The sequence below is a fragment of the Zingiber officinale genome, chromosome 2B (genome assembly GCF_018446385.1).
Source record: "Zingiber officinale cultivar Zhangliang chromosome 2B, Zo_v1.1, whole genome shotgun sequence".
NCBI lineage: Eukaryota > Viridiplantae > Streptophyta > Magnoliopsida > Zingiberales > Zingiberaceae > Zingiber > Zingiber officinale.
In genome coordinates this window covers 126,258,309-126,280,203 of record NC_055989.1, presented here as the reverse complement: position 1 = coordinate 126,280,203, position 21,895 = coordinate 126,258,309, and the positions used below count along the sequence as shown (strand labels likewise).

At 38.8% G+C, this 21,895-nt stretch overlaps 1 protein-coding gene across 1 annotated transcript; it reads right to left on the bottom strand.

Annotated features, from left to right (window-relative positions):
* Positions 1-12,502: 12,502 nt before the first annotated feature.
* On the bottom strand, positions 12,503-20,636 carry LOC122047051 (FAM10 family protein At4g22670-like). The gene is made up of 11 exons (XM_042608084.1): positions 20,439-20,636; positions 20,302-20,356; positions 19,249-19,410; positions 19,078-19,165; positions 18,918-18,998; positions 18,765-18,829; positions 14,034-14,174; positions 13,826-13,942; positions 13,552-13,713; positions 13,413-13,470; positions 12,503-12,807 (listed from the first exon to the last, which is right to left on the bottom strand). Exons 1-11 carry the CDS (start codon positions 20,546-20,548, stop codon positions 12,710-12,712), a joined length of 1,137 nt encoding a protein of 378 aa, XP_042464018.1. The 5' UTR covers positions 20,549-20,636; the 3' UTR covers positions 12,503-12,709.
* Positions 20,637-21,895: the final 1,259 nt, after the last annotated feature.

The window sequence follows — 21,895 nt, the reverse complement described above, 5'->3', positions numbered from 1 at the left end:
AGCAACTAGAGAAGAGCGACTGTGAGGTCGTCTTCTAGAAAGGAACAAACCCTAGGTTGTTGATCCAACTAAAGAAACTGGGAAGGTTTCTAAGTTGAGATCAAGATAGTTCTACTGTTAAATACTACTCATGCATCTTACTACTCATATATTATATTGTGTTGACTTTGTTTTGCAGGAACTGGACTGATCGGTCGACCGAACCAGCAGATCGATCGATCGAACCTTGATGACATGGCAGAGATCAGATCAAGCCAAAGTAAATAAGGAAGGCAAGCTGATCGATCGACCGAACCTAGGGATTGGTCGACCAAACAATTAGAGAATTAATTTAACATCTCGACGAACAAGGAAGGTGCTCTGTTCGGTCGACCGAACAAGGTGATCGATCGATCGAACAATAAACGCTATTAATGAGGTCGTGATTGGATCTGGACAAAGAAGGAAAGCTGATGGTTCAGTCGACCAATAGAGGGATCGATCGACCAAAAGGATCAGTCGATCGAACATCTTTTCGGTCGACCGAACCATACTTATAAAAGGGGAGCTCGAGGTCCGAGGCAGTAATCAAGTTTTCTGTTTATCTCTGTGTAAAGTCTATGTTCGTGCTACTGCTCTACAACACATCTTCAAGTAAGCCACTGCTCCGATAAAGTGTCGACGATCTTCATTGCTTCTTATTTGTTTGATATAATTTTATTTAGCTTGCATTGAACTTCATTTCAAGTAAGATAGTAGGCTGTTATTATCTTCTATATGTCATTGTATGAATTTCTTCTTTCTGGAGGTTTTGGAAAGAAGAATTATAGTAATTTATCCAACGATGCGATCAAAGATCGCGGGTCTTGGAGTAGGAGTCGACATGTGTTCCGAACCAAGTAACCACTTGAATCTTTTGTATTATTTTCTGTTGCCACTTTGATATTTATTCTACAATTCGATACAAAAAGAAAAAAAAATTAATGTGCGATATTCACCGCCCCTCTATTGCATATTTCGATTCTTTAATTGGTATCAGAGCCTGCTAACTCTGACATTACTTAATAGTTTTTTGAACAGATTTTAAAATTTTTTTTCCTTAAAGATATTTCTTTTTACACTTATTTCTTTTATTCCGCACTACTAATCCCAAGACGAGAGTCTTGGAAATTTTGCTTCTTTTAATATCCTTGTGATTGAAAAGCATGCTTGATAAAAAAATTTTACAATCTTTTTGAAAATTATTTTTAAGAAAGGCATTGCATTATTGTTGGTGCAAAAATTAGAGAATACCTTAGATATCAAAGATATGTATAAAAGGTTTTTTTTTATGAGTGACAAAAGGAGGAGAAAAAGGGTTTACGTTAAAAATCTAAATCAGTAATTATCCCTAACTTAAACATATTTGTCAAACATCGAAAAAGGAGAGATTATTTGTGCAGTCGACCTCTAAGGTTTTAATGTTCGACAAATATGTTTAATGGAGCTTGATCAAGGGAAGTCCTAGTTGCGGCTAGGCAAAGGAAATCTCGGTAGATTATGGAAGCTAGATAGAAGGATTCGGTAGGCTAGAGGATCTGATATCAAATCTCTGGTGGGTCGATCTAATGCTGAGTCTTGGTGAGTGAAGTCAGGTGGAGAAAACTCTAGGGGGAGATAACCTTAGGTCCTGGTGAGTAAAGTCAGGTGGAGAAACTCTAGAGGAAGGTAACTCTAGGTTCTAGTGAATGAAGCCAGATGGAGAAAATCCTAGGAGTGGTAACCTTAGGTAGCGGGAAGTCTTGGAGGAGTGAACTCCAAGCAAGATTGTTCTAACGGCTTCCGGTCGACTGCACATGGTCGATCGGACCAACGATTTTGATAAATCTAAGTTCAGTTTTACCATAATGTTCTGTATTACTATTATTGTTGTTGGCTACTGTAGTATTGCAGGAAAAAGCTTAGTGAATTAGGGATTAGACACTAAGTAGAGAAAGTCCAAATAGGTCTGGAGGACCATGTTTGGCAGGTAAGTTGAGGTAAACAACTGGAGAAGAACGATAGTGAGGTCGTGTTCTGGAAAGGAACAAGCCTTAGTCGCTGATCTAACTGAAGAAACTGGGAAGGTTTCCAAGTTGAAATCAAGACAGTTCTACTGTCAAATATTACTCATGCATCTTACTAATATATTATATTGTGCTAACTTTGTTTTGTAAGGATATTCTGTTAACATTATTTTATAGGAATCAGATTAATCGGTCAACCATGTTAGGACCGAAAAGTAGCTAGAGGGGGGGGGGTGGGGGGTGAATAGCTCGTCGCGTGCTAGATGCTCGTCGTTGTTTGTTTCTTCGAAGATGTGCAGCGGAAAATACAGAAACAAATCACACAACGCTAACACGGTTGGTTTACTTGGTATCCACCTCACAAGAGGTGACTAGTCCAAGGATCCACACCTACACACACCCTCCACTAATAAAACTCTCCTTTATGGTAACTACCAAGGGCGGAGAAGCCCTACAATACTCAATACAAGAAGAAAGGGAAAGGTAATGAAATACAAGCTCACAAGCTTACAATGAGTGCAAAAACCCTAACCCTAGTTTCTTCTCCTTGCTTTGATCCGCCTCTTGACTTGGAAGAACCTCCAAGAACCTTCAAGAACTGGCGATCTCGAGCTTGAGAAGAGCTGTGGAGGAGCTGGTGAAGATCTGAAATGAATCGGTGAAGAAGTATTGAAGGAGACGCTCGCTTGCAACTCAAATACGACGCAACGGTCGGATCCCGATCGATTCGAAAACTCCCAATCGATCGGGGAGGCTTTGGATCGATTCACGGATCGATCCAGAGCGCCTCTGTGCTCTAGAAAAACGCCTGGATCGATCCACGGATCGATCCAGCGCTTATCGCGCGAAGCAGCAGCGTCCCAATCAATCGGCTGATCGATTGGGACCTCTGGATCGATCCACTGATCGATTCAGAGGCTCTCTGTTCGCTAGGAAAGGCCTGGATCGATCCACTAATCGATCCAGCTCTTGGTTTTTGCCCAAAACCAAGTCCCAAGCCTCTCAAACCAACAGCCGGTCAACCTTGACCTGTTGGTACATCATACCTAGCATCTGGTCACTCCCTTGACCTGCCAGAACTCCCCACCAAGTGTCCGGTCAATCCCTTTGACCCACTTGGACTTTTCTCTTCGTGCCAAGTATCCAGCCAATCCTTTGACCTACTTGGACTTCCCAACACCAGATGTCTGATCATCCTTGATCCATCTGGATTTTCCCTTGCCTGGCTTCACTCACCAGGGCTTTCACCTACCTTCACTCACTAGGGTTTTCCATCTGCCTAGCTTTACTCACTAGGACTTTCACATGGCTTCACTCACCAAGATTTTTCATTCTGCCTAGCTTCACTCATTAGGACTTTCACCTGGCTTCACTCACCAGGATTTCCATCTGCTTAGCTTCACTCACTAGGACTTTCACCTGGCTTCACTCACCAGGGTTTCCTTCCAGTCAGGTATACCTACTTGACTCTTCTTCATTCACACTGATCAGTCCCTGATCAGAATCTCCCCATATGAACAACTGCACCTGCATTGTCCATGTGTCTACATGTATTGTCAAACATCGAAACTATGACCAAGACTCAAGCTTGGTCAAACCAGTCAACCTTGACCTAAGGGATATTGCACCAACAATCTCTCCCTTTTTGATGTTTGACAATACCTTTAAGTTTGGACCATTCTGAGTTAAGCTAATCCCATAGCCTTAACTCCATTCATGCCAAAGTATGAATGTTGGTTCCCTTCATTCTCCCCCTATGACCTCCCCCATAGGTAATGAAGGCCTAACTTAAACCACACATTCTCCCCCTATTGGCACACATCAACCCATCTTTGAGCACACATCAACCCGTGCCTCAATTTTGGTAAATTTCAACAAATGCCCCATTGTTGAAAACTCTCCCCTTGAAGAGTTGCTCATCGTTGTTCACAACTTCACTCGTTGTGACCAACACGATAATGAAGGACCCATTCCCTTCATTTTCAAACAATGCTCGCCCTGGAGCATTAACATGGTCTAATGACCCAAATGAAGGTCTCATACCTTTCATTTATCCTGAACCCTACATTCTTCCTTAATGTAGGCAAATGCCCATCCTTAAGCATTATCCACTTAATAGAAGGTTAACCACCTTCCAAGGTTCATGAAAAATAATTTTCATGTCTTTAAAGAGTCCCCCCCCTTAAAGACATGGTGGTAACTTCTGTCATTGCACCAACAATGACTTGGAATCCCTAATCCTTTAGGAAACCCAAATTTAGAAGCTTTGAGGTTCAAATATTCAAAATTTGAAACAAACCTCACCCTAGACTTCAATATAGTCTTCCTTAACCAATCTATCCTTGTTTTCAACACGAAAACACCCTTTTTATGTATACAAATGTATTTTGAGGGGTTTGGAATGGTTACGTAGACTAAAACAGGTTCAAAATGCTGAAATCAGGCCTTCCCAGCCAAAATCAGCACCTTGGATCGATTGAAGTTGGGTTCCAATCGATTGAATCTTGCTGAATCGATCCATTGATCGATTCAGGCCTTGTGGATCGATCGGATGATCGATCCAGCGAGCTTCTGCTCACGAGAATTGCCTTCGGAATCGATCCACTGATCGATTCATACACTCCAATCGATCCATGGATCGATCGGAGCTCTGATAGTTGCTGAATTTCAAATTCAGCCAACTTCAGAAACCCCTAGAAAATTCTACAAAAATTCAAAAATCATGAAATTTTGTGTATACATTATATAGGGCATACCTTATCATGGAAAAATAGTTTTCTATGAAAATACATCATATTTTCAAAGATTGACACAAGCTTGAAAACTTGCTAAAAGTTGAGCGTTTTCTTCGAGTTTGTGTCTAACTATTCAATGGTGATTACTATCATAAGATAGCCTTCACCAAGGTTTTCCAAAAACCTTTTAAAATAATTTTCAAAACCAATATCCCATCACATTCCTTGGGCTTAATGCACATGACTTGTACATTAGCTTTCCCAATGATGGGAAAACACATAACTATGTGTTTTGATGACTTTAAAACTCAAAAGAATGCACTAAATCAACATCTTGAGTTTTATTCATCTTCCTAACATCTCACTTGTATCTAATGTGCACTAAAACACATACAAGTCACCTTATAGTCCTTGTGAGATGTGAGATTTTGATTTTGCCCTATTCTAGGGATCACACATATCTATCTAGGCATTTTAGAGATATTTGGCATCCACCTAGGATGCCACTTGTTAATAAGTGTTGTTAAATGTCATTTGTCCTTAATTACAAGGAATTAAACTTAATGCATGATTATGGTATGACATACATCAAAAGGAAATAATTTTTCAAAAGAAAATATCCTATAACTACATGATGTATGAATGTCATGACATGGTATTTTTGGATTTTTCATAATAAAACATGAATGCAAAAATAGACATGATGTCATGGCATATGATGGGCAAACAATCATGGCAATGTTTAGCATAAATAAAATATACCTAGATTTCCCTAAATGCTTCAAAGAAGTGCCAAAACCTAAATTGACATTTCTATTTCTCTTGATTTGTTTATGCCACTTAAAAATTAAGCATATCCTCAAATGTTGGCATATTCCATTTTTCCTCAAGAGTAAACACGTAAATCAAGGCCCGGATTGCCTTAAATTTCTAAGAGAATACCAAAATCCCAATTTGGTATTTCTCTAGGTTTTCTCAATTTATGCCATTTAAGATAAAATCAAATTTTCCACCATTAGGCACATTTTACTCTTTCAAAGAGTAAATAATAATTCCATTTCATTTTCAAAGGTTAACGAAAACCTTGAAAATGCTCCTTGAGTGTCAATTTCTTCAAAGTTAGGTTAACTACCCTTCTTCTTAGAGTTGACACTCTCTAACCCATCTATGGGGTAAAGAAGATGCTCCTAGGAACCCAACACCTATTGGTGCTCCTTGGATGCTCTAGGTACTCACTAGGGATAACTTCCCTAGATACCTTCCTAGTGACCTTGTTGGGCTTCTTAGAAGCCTTGGTCACATTTTCTAAGTCAACTCTAGGGATAGCCTCCCTTGTGACCTTGTCGATGACTTTCTTAGACTTCTTAGAAGTCTTAGTCACTTTGGTTGCAAAGATACTTCTAGGGATATCTTCCCTTGTATTTTTGGCTTGCCCACTAGACTTAGGGCTTGTTCCATAACTATATAGAACCCTATGATAACTAGGCACATCCTTTTTGGCTTTGGGTTTGTATCCCAAACCTCTATGGCCATTGGATGACTTTTGTACCTCTAAACCTAGGTTATGCTCATTTTGCCCTAATAGGATATTTTTCATCCTTTTTAGGGTCTTTTCAATTTTATCAAGCCTTGACCTTAAGGCTTGATTTTCTACCATTAAATCCTTAGATTTTGGTTTTTCATTAAACCCATGAACATTTTTATTTCTAGGCTTATAACTAAAACCCTTAGTTTTCTTACCTAGATTTTCATCTACCTTCCTAACCCTAGGTGTGGTAGCTTTAGCATGAAAAGGTATATGTTTTTCCTTAACACTATCATGCTTCCTATTTTCATGGTAAATAGCATTAAAATGATAGAAATTAGAACTATCATGATTTTTTACCATAACGTAAAGGGGTAGGCTCAATAAACGTTACCTTCTTCTTTACCTTGGAGGCTCCCCCTTGACTAGTGCCTCCTTGAGCCTTGACCATCTTCTTCCCCTTGGGGCATTGACTTCGGTAATGCCCTTTTTGTTGACACAAGAAGCACACAATGTGCTCCTTGCTCTTCCTTGTCCCGGGGGTGGTCTCCTTGGGCTTCTCCTTGCCCTTTTGTGTCACTTGACCCTTCTTCTTGGCCAAGTTGGGACACTTGCTCTTGTAGTGCCCACTTTCCCTACACTCAAAACATATTATATGTTTTTTATTTTTAATTGAAACATTTATACCTTCTTGTGTAGGGATGACATTTTCTCCTTTTGCTCCGGAGGTAGAAGCTTCCTCTTCATCCGAAGATATTCCCCCATTCGATTTTGCTTGACTTGCGGAGGTGGAAGCTTCTTCATCCTCATCTTCTCTTGACCCGGATGTGGAGGATTCTTCTTGCTCTTGCTCCGGTGTCAATGAAGATTGCTCCCCCTCAATCCTAGAGGTGGAGGCTTCACCTTCTTCTTCATCCTCTTGTACATGAAACAAGGAATATGCTCCTTCCTTGCTCTTTTGATTACACTCCTTTGAGGATGAAGCTTCTTGGACTTCCTCTACTTCGGAAGTTGAGCATCTCTCAACTTCGGAGTCCTCCTCTTGGTCTTGCTCCAAAGAGTCACCCTCTCTGGATTCTTCTTGCTCTTGTACAGTGGAGGGGATCTCTTCATGAAGCTTGGCCAATTTACTCCATAATTCCTTTGCATCTTCAAATTCTCTAATTTTGCAAAGGATGGTGCTTGGCAATAAAATGACCAAAAGCTTGGTCACTTTGTCATTTGCCTCGCACCTTTTGACTTGCTCTTGGCTCCACTTGCTCCTCTTGAGAACTTTGCCCTTTGAGTTTGTTGGAGCTTTGAAGCCTTCCATTAGAGCAAACCATTGCTCTATCTCCATCATAAGAAAATTTTTGATTCTTGATTTCCAAAAATCGAAGCTTGTGGATGTGTACGGTGGAGCCACCCTTGTGTCAAATCCAAGTCTATCTTGGAATTGCATCTTGAAGTTGAGCTTCTTGAATTCTTTGACTTTGATGAATTTGCTCCAACTTCTTCACCTTCTAGCTTTGCTTGTTTTGTTTGCCCCTTCCGGCAATGATTCCGGTGAAGAGCGGCTTCGCTCTGATATCACTTGTTGGGACCGAAAAGTAGCTAGAGGGGGGGGGGGGGGGTGAATAGCTCGTCGCGTGCTAGATGCTCGTCGTTGCTTGTTTCTTCGAAGATGTGCAGCGAAAATACAGAAACAAATCACACAACGCTAACACGGTTGGTTTACTTGGTATCCACCTCACAAGAGGTGACTAGTCCAAGGATCCACACCTACACACACCCTCCACTAATAAAACTCTCCTTTATGGTAATTACCAAGGGCGGAGAAGCCATACAATACTCAATACAAGAAGAAAGGGAAAGATAATGAAATATAAGCTCACAAGCTTACAATGAGTGCAAAAACCCTAACCCTAGTTTCTTCTCCTTGCTTTGATCCGCCTCTTGACTTGGAAGAACCTCCAAGAACCTTCAAGAACTGGCGATCTCGAGCTTGAGAAGAGCTGTGGAGAAGCTGGTGAAGATCTGAAATGAATCGGTGAAGAAGTGCTGAAGGAGACGCCCGCCTGCAGCTCAAATACGACGCAACGGTCGGATCCCGATCGATTCGAAAACTCCCAATCGATCGGGGAGGCTTTGGATCGATTCACGGATCGATCCAGAGCGCCTCTGTGCTCTGGAAAAACGCCTGGATCGATCCACGGATCGATCCAGCGCTTATCGCGCGAAGCAAAAGCGTCCCAATCGATCGACTGATCGATTGGGACCTCTGGATCGATCCACTGATCGATTCAGAGGCTCTCTGTTCGCTAGGAAAGGCCTGGATCGATCCACTGATCGATCCAGCTCTTGGTTTTTGCCCAAAACCAAGTCCCAAGCCTCTCAAACCAACATCCGGTCAACCTTGACCTGTTGGTACATCATACCTAGCATCTGGTCACTCCCTTGACCTGCCAGAACTCCCCACCAAGTGTCCGGTCAATCCCTTTGACCCACTTGGACTTTTCTCTTCGTGCCAAGTATCCAGTCAATCCTTTGACCTACTTGGACTTCCCAACACCAGATGTCTGATCATCCTTGATCCATCTGGATTTTCCCTTGCCTGGCTTCACTCACCAGGGCTTTCACCTACCTTCACTCACTAGGGTTTTCCATCTGCCTAGCTTCACTCACTAGGACTTTCACCTGGCTTCACTCACCAGGATTTTCCATTCTGCCTAGCTTCACTCACTAGGACTTTCACCTGGCTTCACTCACCAGGATTTCCATCTGCCTAGCTTCACTCACTAGGACTTTCACCTGGCTTCACTCACCAGGATTTCCATCTGTCTAGCTTCACTCACTAGGACTTTCACCTGGCTTCACTCACCAGGGTTTCCTTCCAGTCAGGTATACCTACTTGACTCTTCTTCATTCACACTGATCAGTCCCTGATCAGAATCTCCCCATATGAACAACTGCACCTGCATTGTCCATGTGTCTACATGTATTGTCAAACATCGAAACTATGACCAAGACTCAAGCTTGGTCAAACCAGTCAACCTTGACCTAAGGGATATTGCACCAACAAACCAAACCATGATGACATGGCAGAGATCATAGGCTGATCGGTCGACCGAACGATCAGAGAATTAATGACGAATTAATTTCAGATCTCGGCGAACAAGGAAAGTGCTCTGTTCGGTTGACTGAATAAGGTGATCGGTCGACTGAACAATAAATGCTATTAATGAGGCCGTGATCGGATCTAGATGAAAAAGGAAAGCTGATAGTTCAGTCGACCAATAGAGGGATCAGTAGACCGAAAGGATTAGTCGACTGAACATCTTTTCGGTCGATCGAACCATGCTTATAAATGGGGAGCTCGAGGTCCGAGGCAGTAATCAAGTTTTCTATTTATCTCTGTGCAAAGTCTCTGTTCATACTATTGCTCTGCAACACATCTTCAAGCAAGCTATTGCTCCGATAAAGTGTCGACGATATTCATCGCTTCTTATTCATTTGGTATAATTTTATTTAGCTTGCATTGTACTTCATTTCAAGTAAGATAGTAGGCTGTTACTATCTTATATCTGTTATTGTACGAATTACTTCTTTTCAGAGGTTTCGGAAAGAAGAATTATAGTAATTTGCCCAATGGTGCGATCAAGAATCACAGGTCTTGGAGTAGAGTCGACGTAGGCTCCTAATCAAGTAACCACTTGAGTCTTTTGTATTATTTTCCGCCGCCACTTCAATATTTGTTCTATGATTCAATACGAAAAGAAAAAAGTTTTAACGTGCGATATTCACCCCCCCCCACCTATTACATATTTCGATCCTTCAGTATGCGTGCATGCATCTTCTTCTTCTACTTACTACTATTTGCTTTGCGCCACCACCGATGTTTCACTTGACTGTCGGAGTAGCTGCGTCAGGGATTACTTGGCCTGCTTATTGACGGTTTCCCTCTTTTCTCAGGGGTTCTCAGAGCCAATGCATATGCGTGCCATGTCATCGACAGTCCATCCTCATTGCTTCCAGACGAGATCAAATTTTACATAGCTAGCAGCCCAAAAGGCCTCATGAGCCTAGTTATGCCCATTACTACAACGTATGGGTTTATTAGAGGATTATACCTATGTCCGAATACTTACACCACCTATATACCGATGTAATTGATGGATGCAGTATAAGCATGATGATGTGACAGATTGATTGATTGCAGGATATTGTATCATCAATGCGGAGATTGTGAGGGGCATTGTAAAAGGGGATCCTTCTCCATTGGCACAAGTATACGTACATGCATATTTACACATCTTCTACTTACTACTGTTTTCTTTGCACAACCACCGATTTTTTGACTTGACCATCGGCGTAGCTGTGCTAAAGAACCCCTGGTCTGCTTACTGACGATTTTCCTCTTTTCTCAGAGGTTCTCAAAGCCAATCCATTTGCGTGGCACGTCACTAACGATCCATCCTCATCACTTCTAGATGAGATAAACCAGCTTGCAAAATAAATTATGAACCTTCAATCACCATTTTTTTCCCCCTTTGTGTAGCTCCTCTTGTAAGTGCCCTCCATAGCTGACTTCACAATTATGCAATTTACCTACCTCCCTTCCACAAGAACTTAGGACAGACCCTTCTGTAGGTCCTAATAGATCAGTTTAGGGGGGGAGAGAGAGAGAGAGAGGATAAATAACCTGCAATTAAGGTTAAAAACTTCACTTGCTTCTAAACTTAGCAAGGACACATACGTTAATTGAAATAAAACGAAAGCATAAAATTAAAGAAATGAGACAAAATTTACTTGATTTGTAACGAGGAGGTTGCTAATCCAATGCGATGTAAAACTCCACTAAAAGATCACTTTTTGACGAAGATGGAATAACCTCTTACAATTGTTGAAAGTGCAAACTTTAAAAAACAAAAAGACAATTCAAGTACAGAGTGTATTGTAATAAACTCCGAGGACCAGAGCTTTATTTATACTTTACTGGTCGAAGTTAGATATTGGCTGACGTGACAACTCTTGGGCACCTAGACCCGACGCCTGAACTTGGTTAACTTGATCTACTCCGCAATGACTTCTTCCCAACGGCTGTCAGTGTTGATTCTCGTTGCAACAGCTTGCTGATCTGGCCAAGACTGCTCCGTGTGCATGGACTTGGTCAACTTCCGAGTTGACTAATTTTTCGTCTGGTCGTTTGGGGATGATACTCCGACCATCCAAAGTTGAACTCACTCGAACTCAACTCCAACTTTCACCTCGAGCAGTCTTCCTCCCTAACTTTTCGTCCCTCGGAAGCATGACGCACGTCCTTCTCGTTCGCCGGTGTATTCTTCTGTAACTCCTCGTCCCTCGAATGCATTGAACCATCTACTCATTTTTCATGCGATCATTCTCGATAGTTGCATTTTCAACTCGACTTCATGTGTTCCTAAATCCTTACACACTTAAACACAAGGGATCAAACAGAAAAACCTAACTAAACTCGATTGATCATATCAAAACTCGCCCGAGATACTTAAACCTTCCATAAGGATTTAGGTCGGATGGTGAAGGAGCACATCAGGTGGGTGTTATCATCTTTTTGCATCACAATTCCTATCATGATCAAATGTGCTACCATCGTTACCATCTCCCTTATCACCCATTAAGGCCACCAAAGAATGCTCATGCTCCATAGTTATAAATTTTCTCAAAAGTTTAGGGCAAACATTTGAAATTTACAAACTAACAGTTGGAACTCATTGAAAGAATAATTGAAAAGTTTCACTATGTGATAATTATCAAATTAATTGTTTTGGTGAAAAAGAGTAGGAAGTCGATGGATCTAAAGATCTGAATACCGTCCACATGGACACAAAGATGGGTGCTAGGAATGTAAAAAAATAAAAGGCTCATGCTTCTATTCTCCATTGGGACTAGACTTCTTTGAGATTGGCTATCAATCTTTAAGAAATCTTTGGCTATCAATCAAACGGCAGCAAAATGCTGCTTTCACTACAAATAGCATCTAAAACTGAATATTTGCAAGAAGCCAAAACGATCACATTATCCGACTATAAAATTTGTACTCCAGCATCCTCACCTGACAAATTGTTGAAACTTTTTATACATGAAAACCTAGTATTCCCATCAAGAATGGAATGAAAAAACCTACTTCATTCAAACCATTGGCTACACATGTTACCTTTCCAAGCCAATTCCAAACAATGATTCAAGCAGCAAGCCAATACCAAAACTCACAATAAGGATTCAAGCATCGTTTTATCTATCCAAGAACATCGTTGAAGACTAATTAAAGTAGTACGAACCAAATAATGTTTCAAATCCAGCCATTTAATGTTCTAGAATTCCTCAAAAGACGACTGACCAGCGGAAAAATAAAGTTACAGACACAAATAGGTTTATTACTCGTATCTGAACTTCCATGACGCTCTCTATTTAGGTCCAGCAAATTTACCCATCATCTTCGCAATGATGGGAGCCACTTTGGGGTTTGCTTGATGCTTAGCAAAGCTTGCCGGGTTACTCATCACTGCACCAACCACAATATCACAATTACCAGGGGGAAAAAAAAGAATGATTGCAGTAATTAGTTAAATAATGCATCTGTAGGTTAAGAGAACCTTTAGCGATGCACTAAACAAGGTTCAATGCGTATTCACAAATTGTTGCATATTAGAAAGTGAATTTCATAAAAATAAAATGTGTTCACCCTTTATTTTATGATAGTGTGATCTTGATATTGCCTGTAGTATTCACTGGCTTCACTATATCCAGATACTCGTACAAATGTTTGACGTAACAAAATAAAAGTAAAAAAAAAAATGTGTAGCTTATGCCCATCAAAATTTAGATGTTTTGCCATCAACTTATGAACATGTAACTTCTATATGACATTTACTTATGCTGAACAAGAGTAACCAAAGGCAAGGTACTAGTTTGAAGAAAAAAATTCTTTTGAGCATGAATACTCAGAGAGGCCAATTTGGCCCAACGTCTGCAAACAAAGAGAGAGTTATAAATCTACTATAAGACAGATCAAATAGACATTAGGGGTTCACATAATTAAGAGGTTTCAAATCTAACTGTAGCTTCAAGAATTGTCTGATGACACAAAACCCAAGCATGTATACGTACCTTCTTGAAGTGCAGCCATAACCTCAGGGTCACTAAATGCTGCCATAAGCTCAGGATCCTATTTCACATAGTAAAACAAACATCAATACCCTTAAGGCATCTGCGTTGTAACAAGGCAAGTAAAACAAAACATTCTCACATTTAAAATCTTGCTCATATCAATATTTCCAGGCACAGACCCAGGCATAGCACCAGGGAAGCCTCCTGGCATTCCCCCAGGCATACCTCCAGGGAATCCTCCGGGTGTGCCTCCTGCTGTCCTACTTGATTCTTCTTTCTTATTTGCCTTTTCATAAGCAGCCTAGAAGATATTAAAGATAAGATACAAATAAATACAAACAGCATCTCACAATTAGCTTTTCTTTGAAAAAGATGAAATTTATAAATTTTAGCTACTCATACACAAAATGTACCTTAGCCTCAGTACGTCGACGCTGCCTCTCACGCTCAAGTTTCTTCTCTTCTCGTTCCTTTCGCAGTCGTTCATACTTCCTATGGTGCTCTTCAATCTTGTGTGCATTGGGTTCAACCTTTATGGGACCACGGTGCAGATTATAAATCCAAGTGCAAATCATTCTTGTAGCATGCAAGTAGGTGTAGGCATGACAATAGAAAATAAACCTTTTTCAGCACAGAATTTATCTCCTCATCATAATCCAACTTGGATGCAACATGGAGATCCTTAGCAGCTTCTTCCCATTTCCCAAGCATAGCAAGAGCAATTCCTCTTGTTTTATAGCCTTTTGCAGAATCAGGATTAATCTGCAAAATGTTCAACTGCGTAAATAAACACTAGCAAAAACAATGTTGAAGATCTAGCTTGCGACAAAAATAAAACCTAGGCCCCAATACCATAATCTAGAGGACCAAACAAATGTTATTGTTCTAATGTATTATTCATGTTCAAGCAAGTGGGAAGGAAACAAAACATAATTTCATTTGATTTTGCAATTGACAAAAGGAAAATCAAACAAAAAGAAAAGAAAGAAATAATGATATATCTAACTATACAACAGTAAACAAACTAATAACAAAATCAAGTTTAGGAGAACCAAAAAAAATTAGGGAGGTGCTTTAGTATATTCAAAGTTTGAAGTTCAAGACAAATGCAACACCAAAAAATAAATAACTAATCATGATTACAAAATTAATGAACAACGATAGTATCTGGCAGGGCATAGAACAACAGAAGCTCAAAGGAAAATCATAATTAACCTAGAGCAAGAGCAGATAATTAACTAAGACAAAGTAAAATAGCTGAAAAGCTTTGATGCCATTAGCTTTATATGTAACTTACACTTGGCTTTGACAAACATGAGGTTATCAAAGATTACCCATTTCCATCAAAAACCAAAAAAGGAAAAGGTAAAAGAGAATATACTTTATTGTGTTTTCTCCTCCTTATGGGTTAAGAGAAGATAAAGAATTGGTGGATAGCAGTGTGTGCTTAATCAATGCCCTTCAAGTTCAGTATTAAACTCAGTAAATCACAATCACCCAAACATTTTGATAGAACTCTCTTTAAAACAATTTGTAGGATTTAGAAGTATTAACTCTCAATTACTCCAATTTGGTTAATTGTGCATGCAAGATAATTAACCATTCCTGATGAAAAATCCTCAAGAACTCCTTATTTCTGGACGGTTCATGTGAGAAGTTCATGCTCTACTATATATGCAGAAAATGCCTCAACAAGCCAGCAGTTTACTAAACATTTAGTTACAACACTGCTGAGCAATCTCAATCCCAAGTAATGTTTCTATTTGTATGAGATGACAAGATGTTGTTGCAGTCCTGTATCAAGTTTGAATTTACTGTGCATCAGGATTTTTTTACTTGTACACAATTGAAACTATTATTACATTTCCACATAATGCAGTTTGAGGTGACCCAATCCACATGTTCCAACCATTTGGAAATTTTAAAGGCCTGAACTAGTATTTGAGTACAACCACACATACTCAGAGTTTATTGAACTTGATGAAACTATTAGGAATTTAAGTAAAATGGAAAGTGATATGCAGTACAAGTGACAAAGGAAATTAATAGAACATTCACATAATTACCATTTTTTCCTTTACAAAGGAACTATATATTTATGCCTATGTGTCATGGACATGAAGAACTTCAGAAAATAGACGAAACTGATTATAAGTTGATTTCATACAACAAAGCCATATCAATTATCAGGTGTATTTTTCAGCTAACAGAAACAACTTTTATACTAGAGCAATTCATCCAAAGATGCACTCTTTAACAGTAGCCAAATAAATCAATAAGCTAAATACTTATCCTTCTTCTTTTGCGAGCTAAATGAGAAAGGGTATCTCATCCTTTTTTTAGCTTTATCTAGTAAATGTACCAAATTTAGCATACGTTGCAGAAACTTTCTATGAATAAGATAATAGACTTTAGAGATTTGAATAATATGCCAAGGGACATCTAACATTGTAATACCTTTGATCAATAACAGAAAGGAATAAGAATTCATTTAGTTAGATATGACACTTAAATAATAATAAAATAATGTGTTACTTAAGAAATAACCTTGTAGAATTTTTTAGATTTTTTTTTTTTAAAAAAATTCGAAATTTAAACCGAATTCGTATGATAGGTTTAAAGGGATAAATCTATTAGAGTTATGAAAGCTTGTTTGAAATGCCCATTTAAGTGGGAGTTAATTAAGGTCATTAATAAAAAGTTAAATTAATAAACCTAAGTTATAAATACACAAAAACCTAATTACCTCTTCATTTCCTATTCAAACCTAGTCCTATCTCTGATCTCTCGATTTCATCGCCGTCTCCCCCTTCACACACATCGACGATTTCATCACCGCACTGATTGCCGCGAGCCACATTGCCAACGTAGCACATCCTTCACCCCACCGCGGGACCGACTCGGACGCCACCTTCTTCGCCCTCTTCGCGTCTCTACCTCGCTGCACCGCCCCGATTCACTAGACACTGCCGACCCCACCGAGCCACCGATCGATCCACCACCACCCTACTCGTGGCCACCTCTAGATCCAGCCAGCCATCGTGCCTAATCCCCCAGATGCCCCCCGAACAACAGCTATTATTGATGCGAGCGCCGCACTTCACTCATGACGCAGTTGCTTTGCAGGTCGCCGGGAGCCACTGCTAGAGCAGTGATCAGTCGTTGGGCGAAGGGCTGGGGTTGGTGGTTACCAGAGGTCTGAGACATTGTCGAAGCGCCGATCTGCTGCCCTCGCACACCTGCAGATTCCGAGCAGCAACTACCACTGCCATTGTTACGATCGTCGCAATCGACAACCTTAACCCTCGATTTCACTACCCCCACCGACCATAGTAAGCTACCACCAGAGAGGGAGGCCAATTGATTGATTTGAGTTTTTAATTCGAGACGAGTCCCAATTTGAGGACATTCGGCACGAAACATAGATAAAGGCGAGTATTTCTTCCTTGACCTCCGTATTTCATTGACTAAGCATAGAGATAGTTTATGGAGTAGATAAATTTACCTTGACTGTAGTCATATTTTTACCTGAGTCTGATACTTAAATGCTTGATCTTAAAGATGATCTATTTATTATACATGCAATCTCATCTTTGGATATTCTTACTCTATAGTGTACACATGTATGGTGTATATAGGAGTCATCATGTCGATTATTCACATGTTGTAGCATGCACACGTGTATAGTATATACTATAGGAATTATCATATTTGACTACCTGTGTGCTGTGGTCGTACATGTATAATGTGTACTATAGGTGTTACTAGTACTATATATGTTGTTTAGTAGTGTAATTGATAGATCATGTTTCTGGATATACTTGTGTTTATTATGTTGTTCCATTGATGATGATTGTGTTTGAGTCATGGCAATTAGCATCTTGCACATCATTGTACTGTATGCATCTTGACCATCATGTCTCCACTGCGATGTTGAGAGAGGTGACACCTGCCGATCATGTCTCCTACGAGTGGTTTACGAACATGTCTTCATTACGATGTTGAGAGACTTGACACCTATCAACCATGTCTCCTACGAGTGGTTTACGATCATGTCTCCACTACGACGTTGAAAGAGTTGACACCTATAGACCATGTCTCCTACGAGGAGTTTACGATCATGTCTCCACTACGAAGTTGAGAGAGTTGACGGTGACTAGTACATCTTGTCCACCATGTCTCCTACGAGTGGTTAGCAATCATGCCTCCACTATGATGTTGAGAGATTTGACAGCATATATCTTGGTCGACCATGTCTCCTACGAGTGGTTGAGTGTGTCGTCAGTGATATGTGTTGTATTGTATCATTGGGTTGTTATACCTTGACTGCCCACGGGTATTTGAACTTAGTTATGTAATAATTTGACTTAGATTTGGGTATTTTAGCCTTGTAGCTACTTTTATTCAGTTATGAGGTTTGTTCTAAGTCATGTTGGTTGGCAGTCATTTATGTTTTCTATGTTGTGTGGGAATTGTGTAAATCTCTCTATTCTGTTATTGCTATGTTTTATATCTTCCATGTTCATTTATGTCTATGGGGGACTCATATCATGTTATATCGTACATTGTCACTAGGAGTACCATCCGTTCCCTTAGACAAGTATAACTCCAGGGCGTGACGCATTCAATAACAAAAAAACATTGGTGACTAATGATACTGAAATACTTTTTGGAAAGTCAATCAACTATAATGATATTAGCTAACTCTTTCCCTCCACAACCGATTGCATTAGAAATATGAGAAACAGTCCCTCCAGCCATCTACAAGTGGGAGATAAAAACAACAAAACAGATCATCCATGCCTGCTAAAAAATCACAACAAAATGGCAAATAGGTGTCATTTGGAAAAAAAAAATACAGATATCTTATGCCCGTTAGATTTGTTACTAAATTTAAATTTTGTGCATGCATTTGTTAAAACTTAAAACATTGCAATAGCTTTCAAAAGTAGCCCTAAAAATTACAACAAAACATCATTTCGATTCAATTCTGGGAGATGCTTACTATTTGCATCTTATTTTCACCAACTCCATTTTGTCACATAAATACCGGCGTTCTAATTTTAACTAAATTTTAGAAAAATCATATTTTACATCGGATAGAGTTCATATGCCACAATATCCTGCATTAACCTGTGTGCCCTTTTCAGAATCAAGTCTTGCCATTTTTTGGATTAGGTTGATATAGCAACCCTTAATAACTAGAAGCTGGAACAATAACATCATTCATATGTTTTGTTAAGCATGAAATTATAAATTCAATGCCCTCGTGACAGGTTATGTCATCTAGGAGATGAAATGCCGAAGACCAAAAAAAAGGTAGTACAAGCAGTTAAATGTATCGAAAATAACCTCTAGAGCAGCAGTTGCATCTCGAATTGCAGCATTAGGTTTCTTCATCTTGATAAAGACCGATGCTGCAGATGAAATAATGACCTGGATGATTCATAATAGAAAGACATTGCCACAGAAGTATTGTACAAGCGGTGTGGAATTCACACTTACCTCTAGTAGCGTACATAATTGCTGATGTTGGGTTCAGCAATATTGCCTCTGTGAGATGCTCAATAGCCTCGTCGAGTCTCCCTATTTGTAAATTAAAAAAATTGTTGTCAGCCACAGTCTACTATAAGAAATAAAAAACACCATTTAAAATGTATACTACCTTCTGAAATTGCCTCCATGGCCTTTGCCTTAGCCTCTTGAGAGGCATCACGGTTTTCATCAGTCACTTCAAGAGATGGATCTCCCATCTAGAAAATTCAACCAAGGCACATGTCTATATTGGTACTGCAATAGCAAGCAAAAGAAGTACAAAACATCCAACTTCATTTACTTTTTGAGGAGGATCATTATCAGCTTCAACAATTTCTCCCTCTAACTCAACATCTGATTCGATAATTTCATCATCAGATTCATGATCTACTGGAGGGGCACCTTTTGCATCAACATCATCCTCATCAATATCTGTGTCTATTTCATCCACCACTGGAGCTCTCTGCAGTGAATACAAATCATGAACATTATGTGTTGGGATCTCAAGTGATGAAGGAAAGAGATCTAGTAAAAAAAATTAGATCAGGTAAAGTTCCTGTATACACACCACAGATACAAACAGAGAAAAAAAAAATAAACTACCACTTAGCATATGGAACAAATATAGTGGTATTCTCTAGATACCAGGGATAGCACCAAAGGATTCCTGAAGAAAAAAAAGACATATATCAATTGTTTAGGTGATCCAAGCCTATTTCAAAATATACAAGATTGAGAATGGGCAATATCATTTCATCATTCAAGGAATTATTTCTCATCCAGTATCCATTTCCTTTTTAGCCACCTTTTGTTGCCATTGAACAACAGCCAACACTTGCCACTTGTTCCACCCTCCTCTCCTTCCACCTTCTATGATGATAGAAGATGGAGAAGAAAGGACTGATGTAATGTTGATGCTGATGCAAGTGTGTGCAGCATGTGATGTGCAGGCTACCGAATTAAATCAATGCATTGTATGATTTAAAGTGACTAGAAAGGTAGATATGATTGCATAAAGGGCATTTATCGAAGAACTGAATATCAAATTGCTGGCAAAAAAAAGCCAACCCAATTTCCCAAATCTCCTAAAAGAGTACAGTTGATGACTAGTCTGGCGTGTTTAGTTCAATTTTCATAGGGAAAAAACAAATTATGTATCCAAAATGGAAACTAATATTCATCGTGTATATACTGTGCATCATTATCACATAAACTGGCACAAAATAATAACTAATGTGTTCACAAAAGCAGTTGCCTATTTTAATTGAAAGAGGAGAAAATGTGAATCTAGCAGTAAAACGTACATCGATCAAGCTAAAGAAGAAAAGGTAAGAAATAGGGTTTTGCAGGCTACCGTAGCAGAAGACGCCCCAAGACCGTAAGCTGCAGCCGGAAGCTCCGCGCCCAAACTAAATACAGGCAAGAAGTGCACACGTGAGAAAATTATAGACTCAAAACCGATGACGACAAGAGAAGACAATCCTATTTTACCTCTCAAGGTAGTCGCGGAAGAAGGAAAGGGAAGGGTCGGCAAGGATGGCTGGATCCTTCTTGCATTGCGCCACGAAGAGGCGCAGCTCCTTCACCTTGGCCGCCTCCATGGAGATTCGATCGCTTCGAGATTCGAGAGGATCAGAGGAAGACTAGAGGAAAGGGCAGCGGAAGTAGCGAGCAGTCTCCTGGGTAGCTGTTTGGCCCTTTTATCGTGTGCTCCAGCCCCTAGCGGCTTCTAGTAGCTTCCGAGTGTGGGCTTTGGGTGCGGGCTAGCCGTAGAGCCTAGAGGTGAGACAGACCGCATTGGGACCCAATTTTGACATTTTCAAGACGACAATTATATCACTATAATATTATTACATAGATAGAAAAATTAAAAAGACATTAATTTTTTATATTTACTGTTAAAAGAATATTTTTTTAAAAAATAATATTTTATTTATTATTTAATTATTAAAATACTTTTGATTCCACTTTGAAACTATTTTATATAAAATAGCATCATCTTAAAATTTTATAAAACAATTCTAAAGCCGAATAATTTTAACAATTTTTGAATCAAAATAGCTCTAAATCAACTCCATTATTACCTCCGATAATAATAATGCTTCTTCGATCCCTACAACTCATAAGGAGACTATATAAATAGCTCAAATAATAATAAAGGAGGTATGAATTTTACATTAACTCTAACCTTAATTTTCTTTATTTTTTTATCTTTTCCCTTGACGATCACTTAAACATAGTCTCACCGGAACAACGTATGTTAATCTATGCAAAATATTTCGTCCATCATCGTAGAGTTAAAAAAAAATATTTAAAATTACTCTATTACGTTTTGACTCAATTTTGATTAAAAAAATAAATATCATTTTGAAATTATTTTGTATAAAGTATTTTTAAAGTGGTGTTAAAAAGTAATATCTTATTATTTTATTAAAAATTTCTCCCTTTTACTAATTAATTTGTTGAAACCTAAAATTAATTTAAGTTAATATCTTTTTTCTATTCACACTAAAAATAATTTCAAGGTTTATTAATAATTTTACAAGCGAAACAATCAGATCTAGAGTTAGACTCAGCTACGACATATTATTATGAATTTTTCTCATCATTAATATGTTCTAAGAAACTTCTATAAATATTTTAGGTCGACAATATTAAAAAATATATTTTTCTTAATTTTTTTACTAAGATAAGTTTAATATTAAATTAAATTAATTTTTTTCATAGGAAAACGGTAAGGGTGACACTCGAAAATCCAAACAATTCGGATTTTCAAAGACCCAAATAATTCAGATTTCAAAAGTCAGGTATTTTACCCTAATAACTCTATTTTAATAATTTAATACTAAAATACTTTAATTAATATAATTTCATTATAAAGGGTCAATATGATTTCAATATATTATATTAATCATTAGTTTGAATAAAAAATTATAGATAAAGGGGTG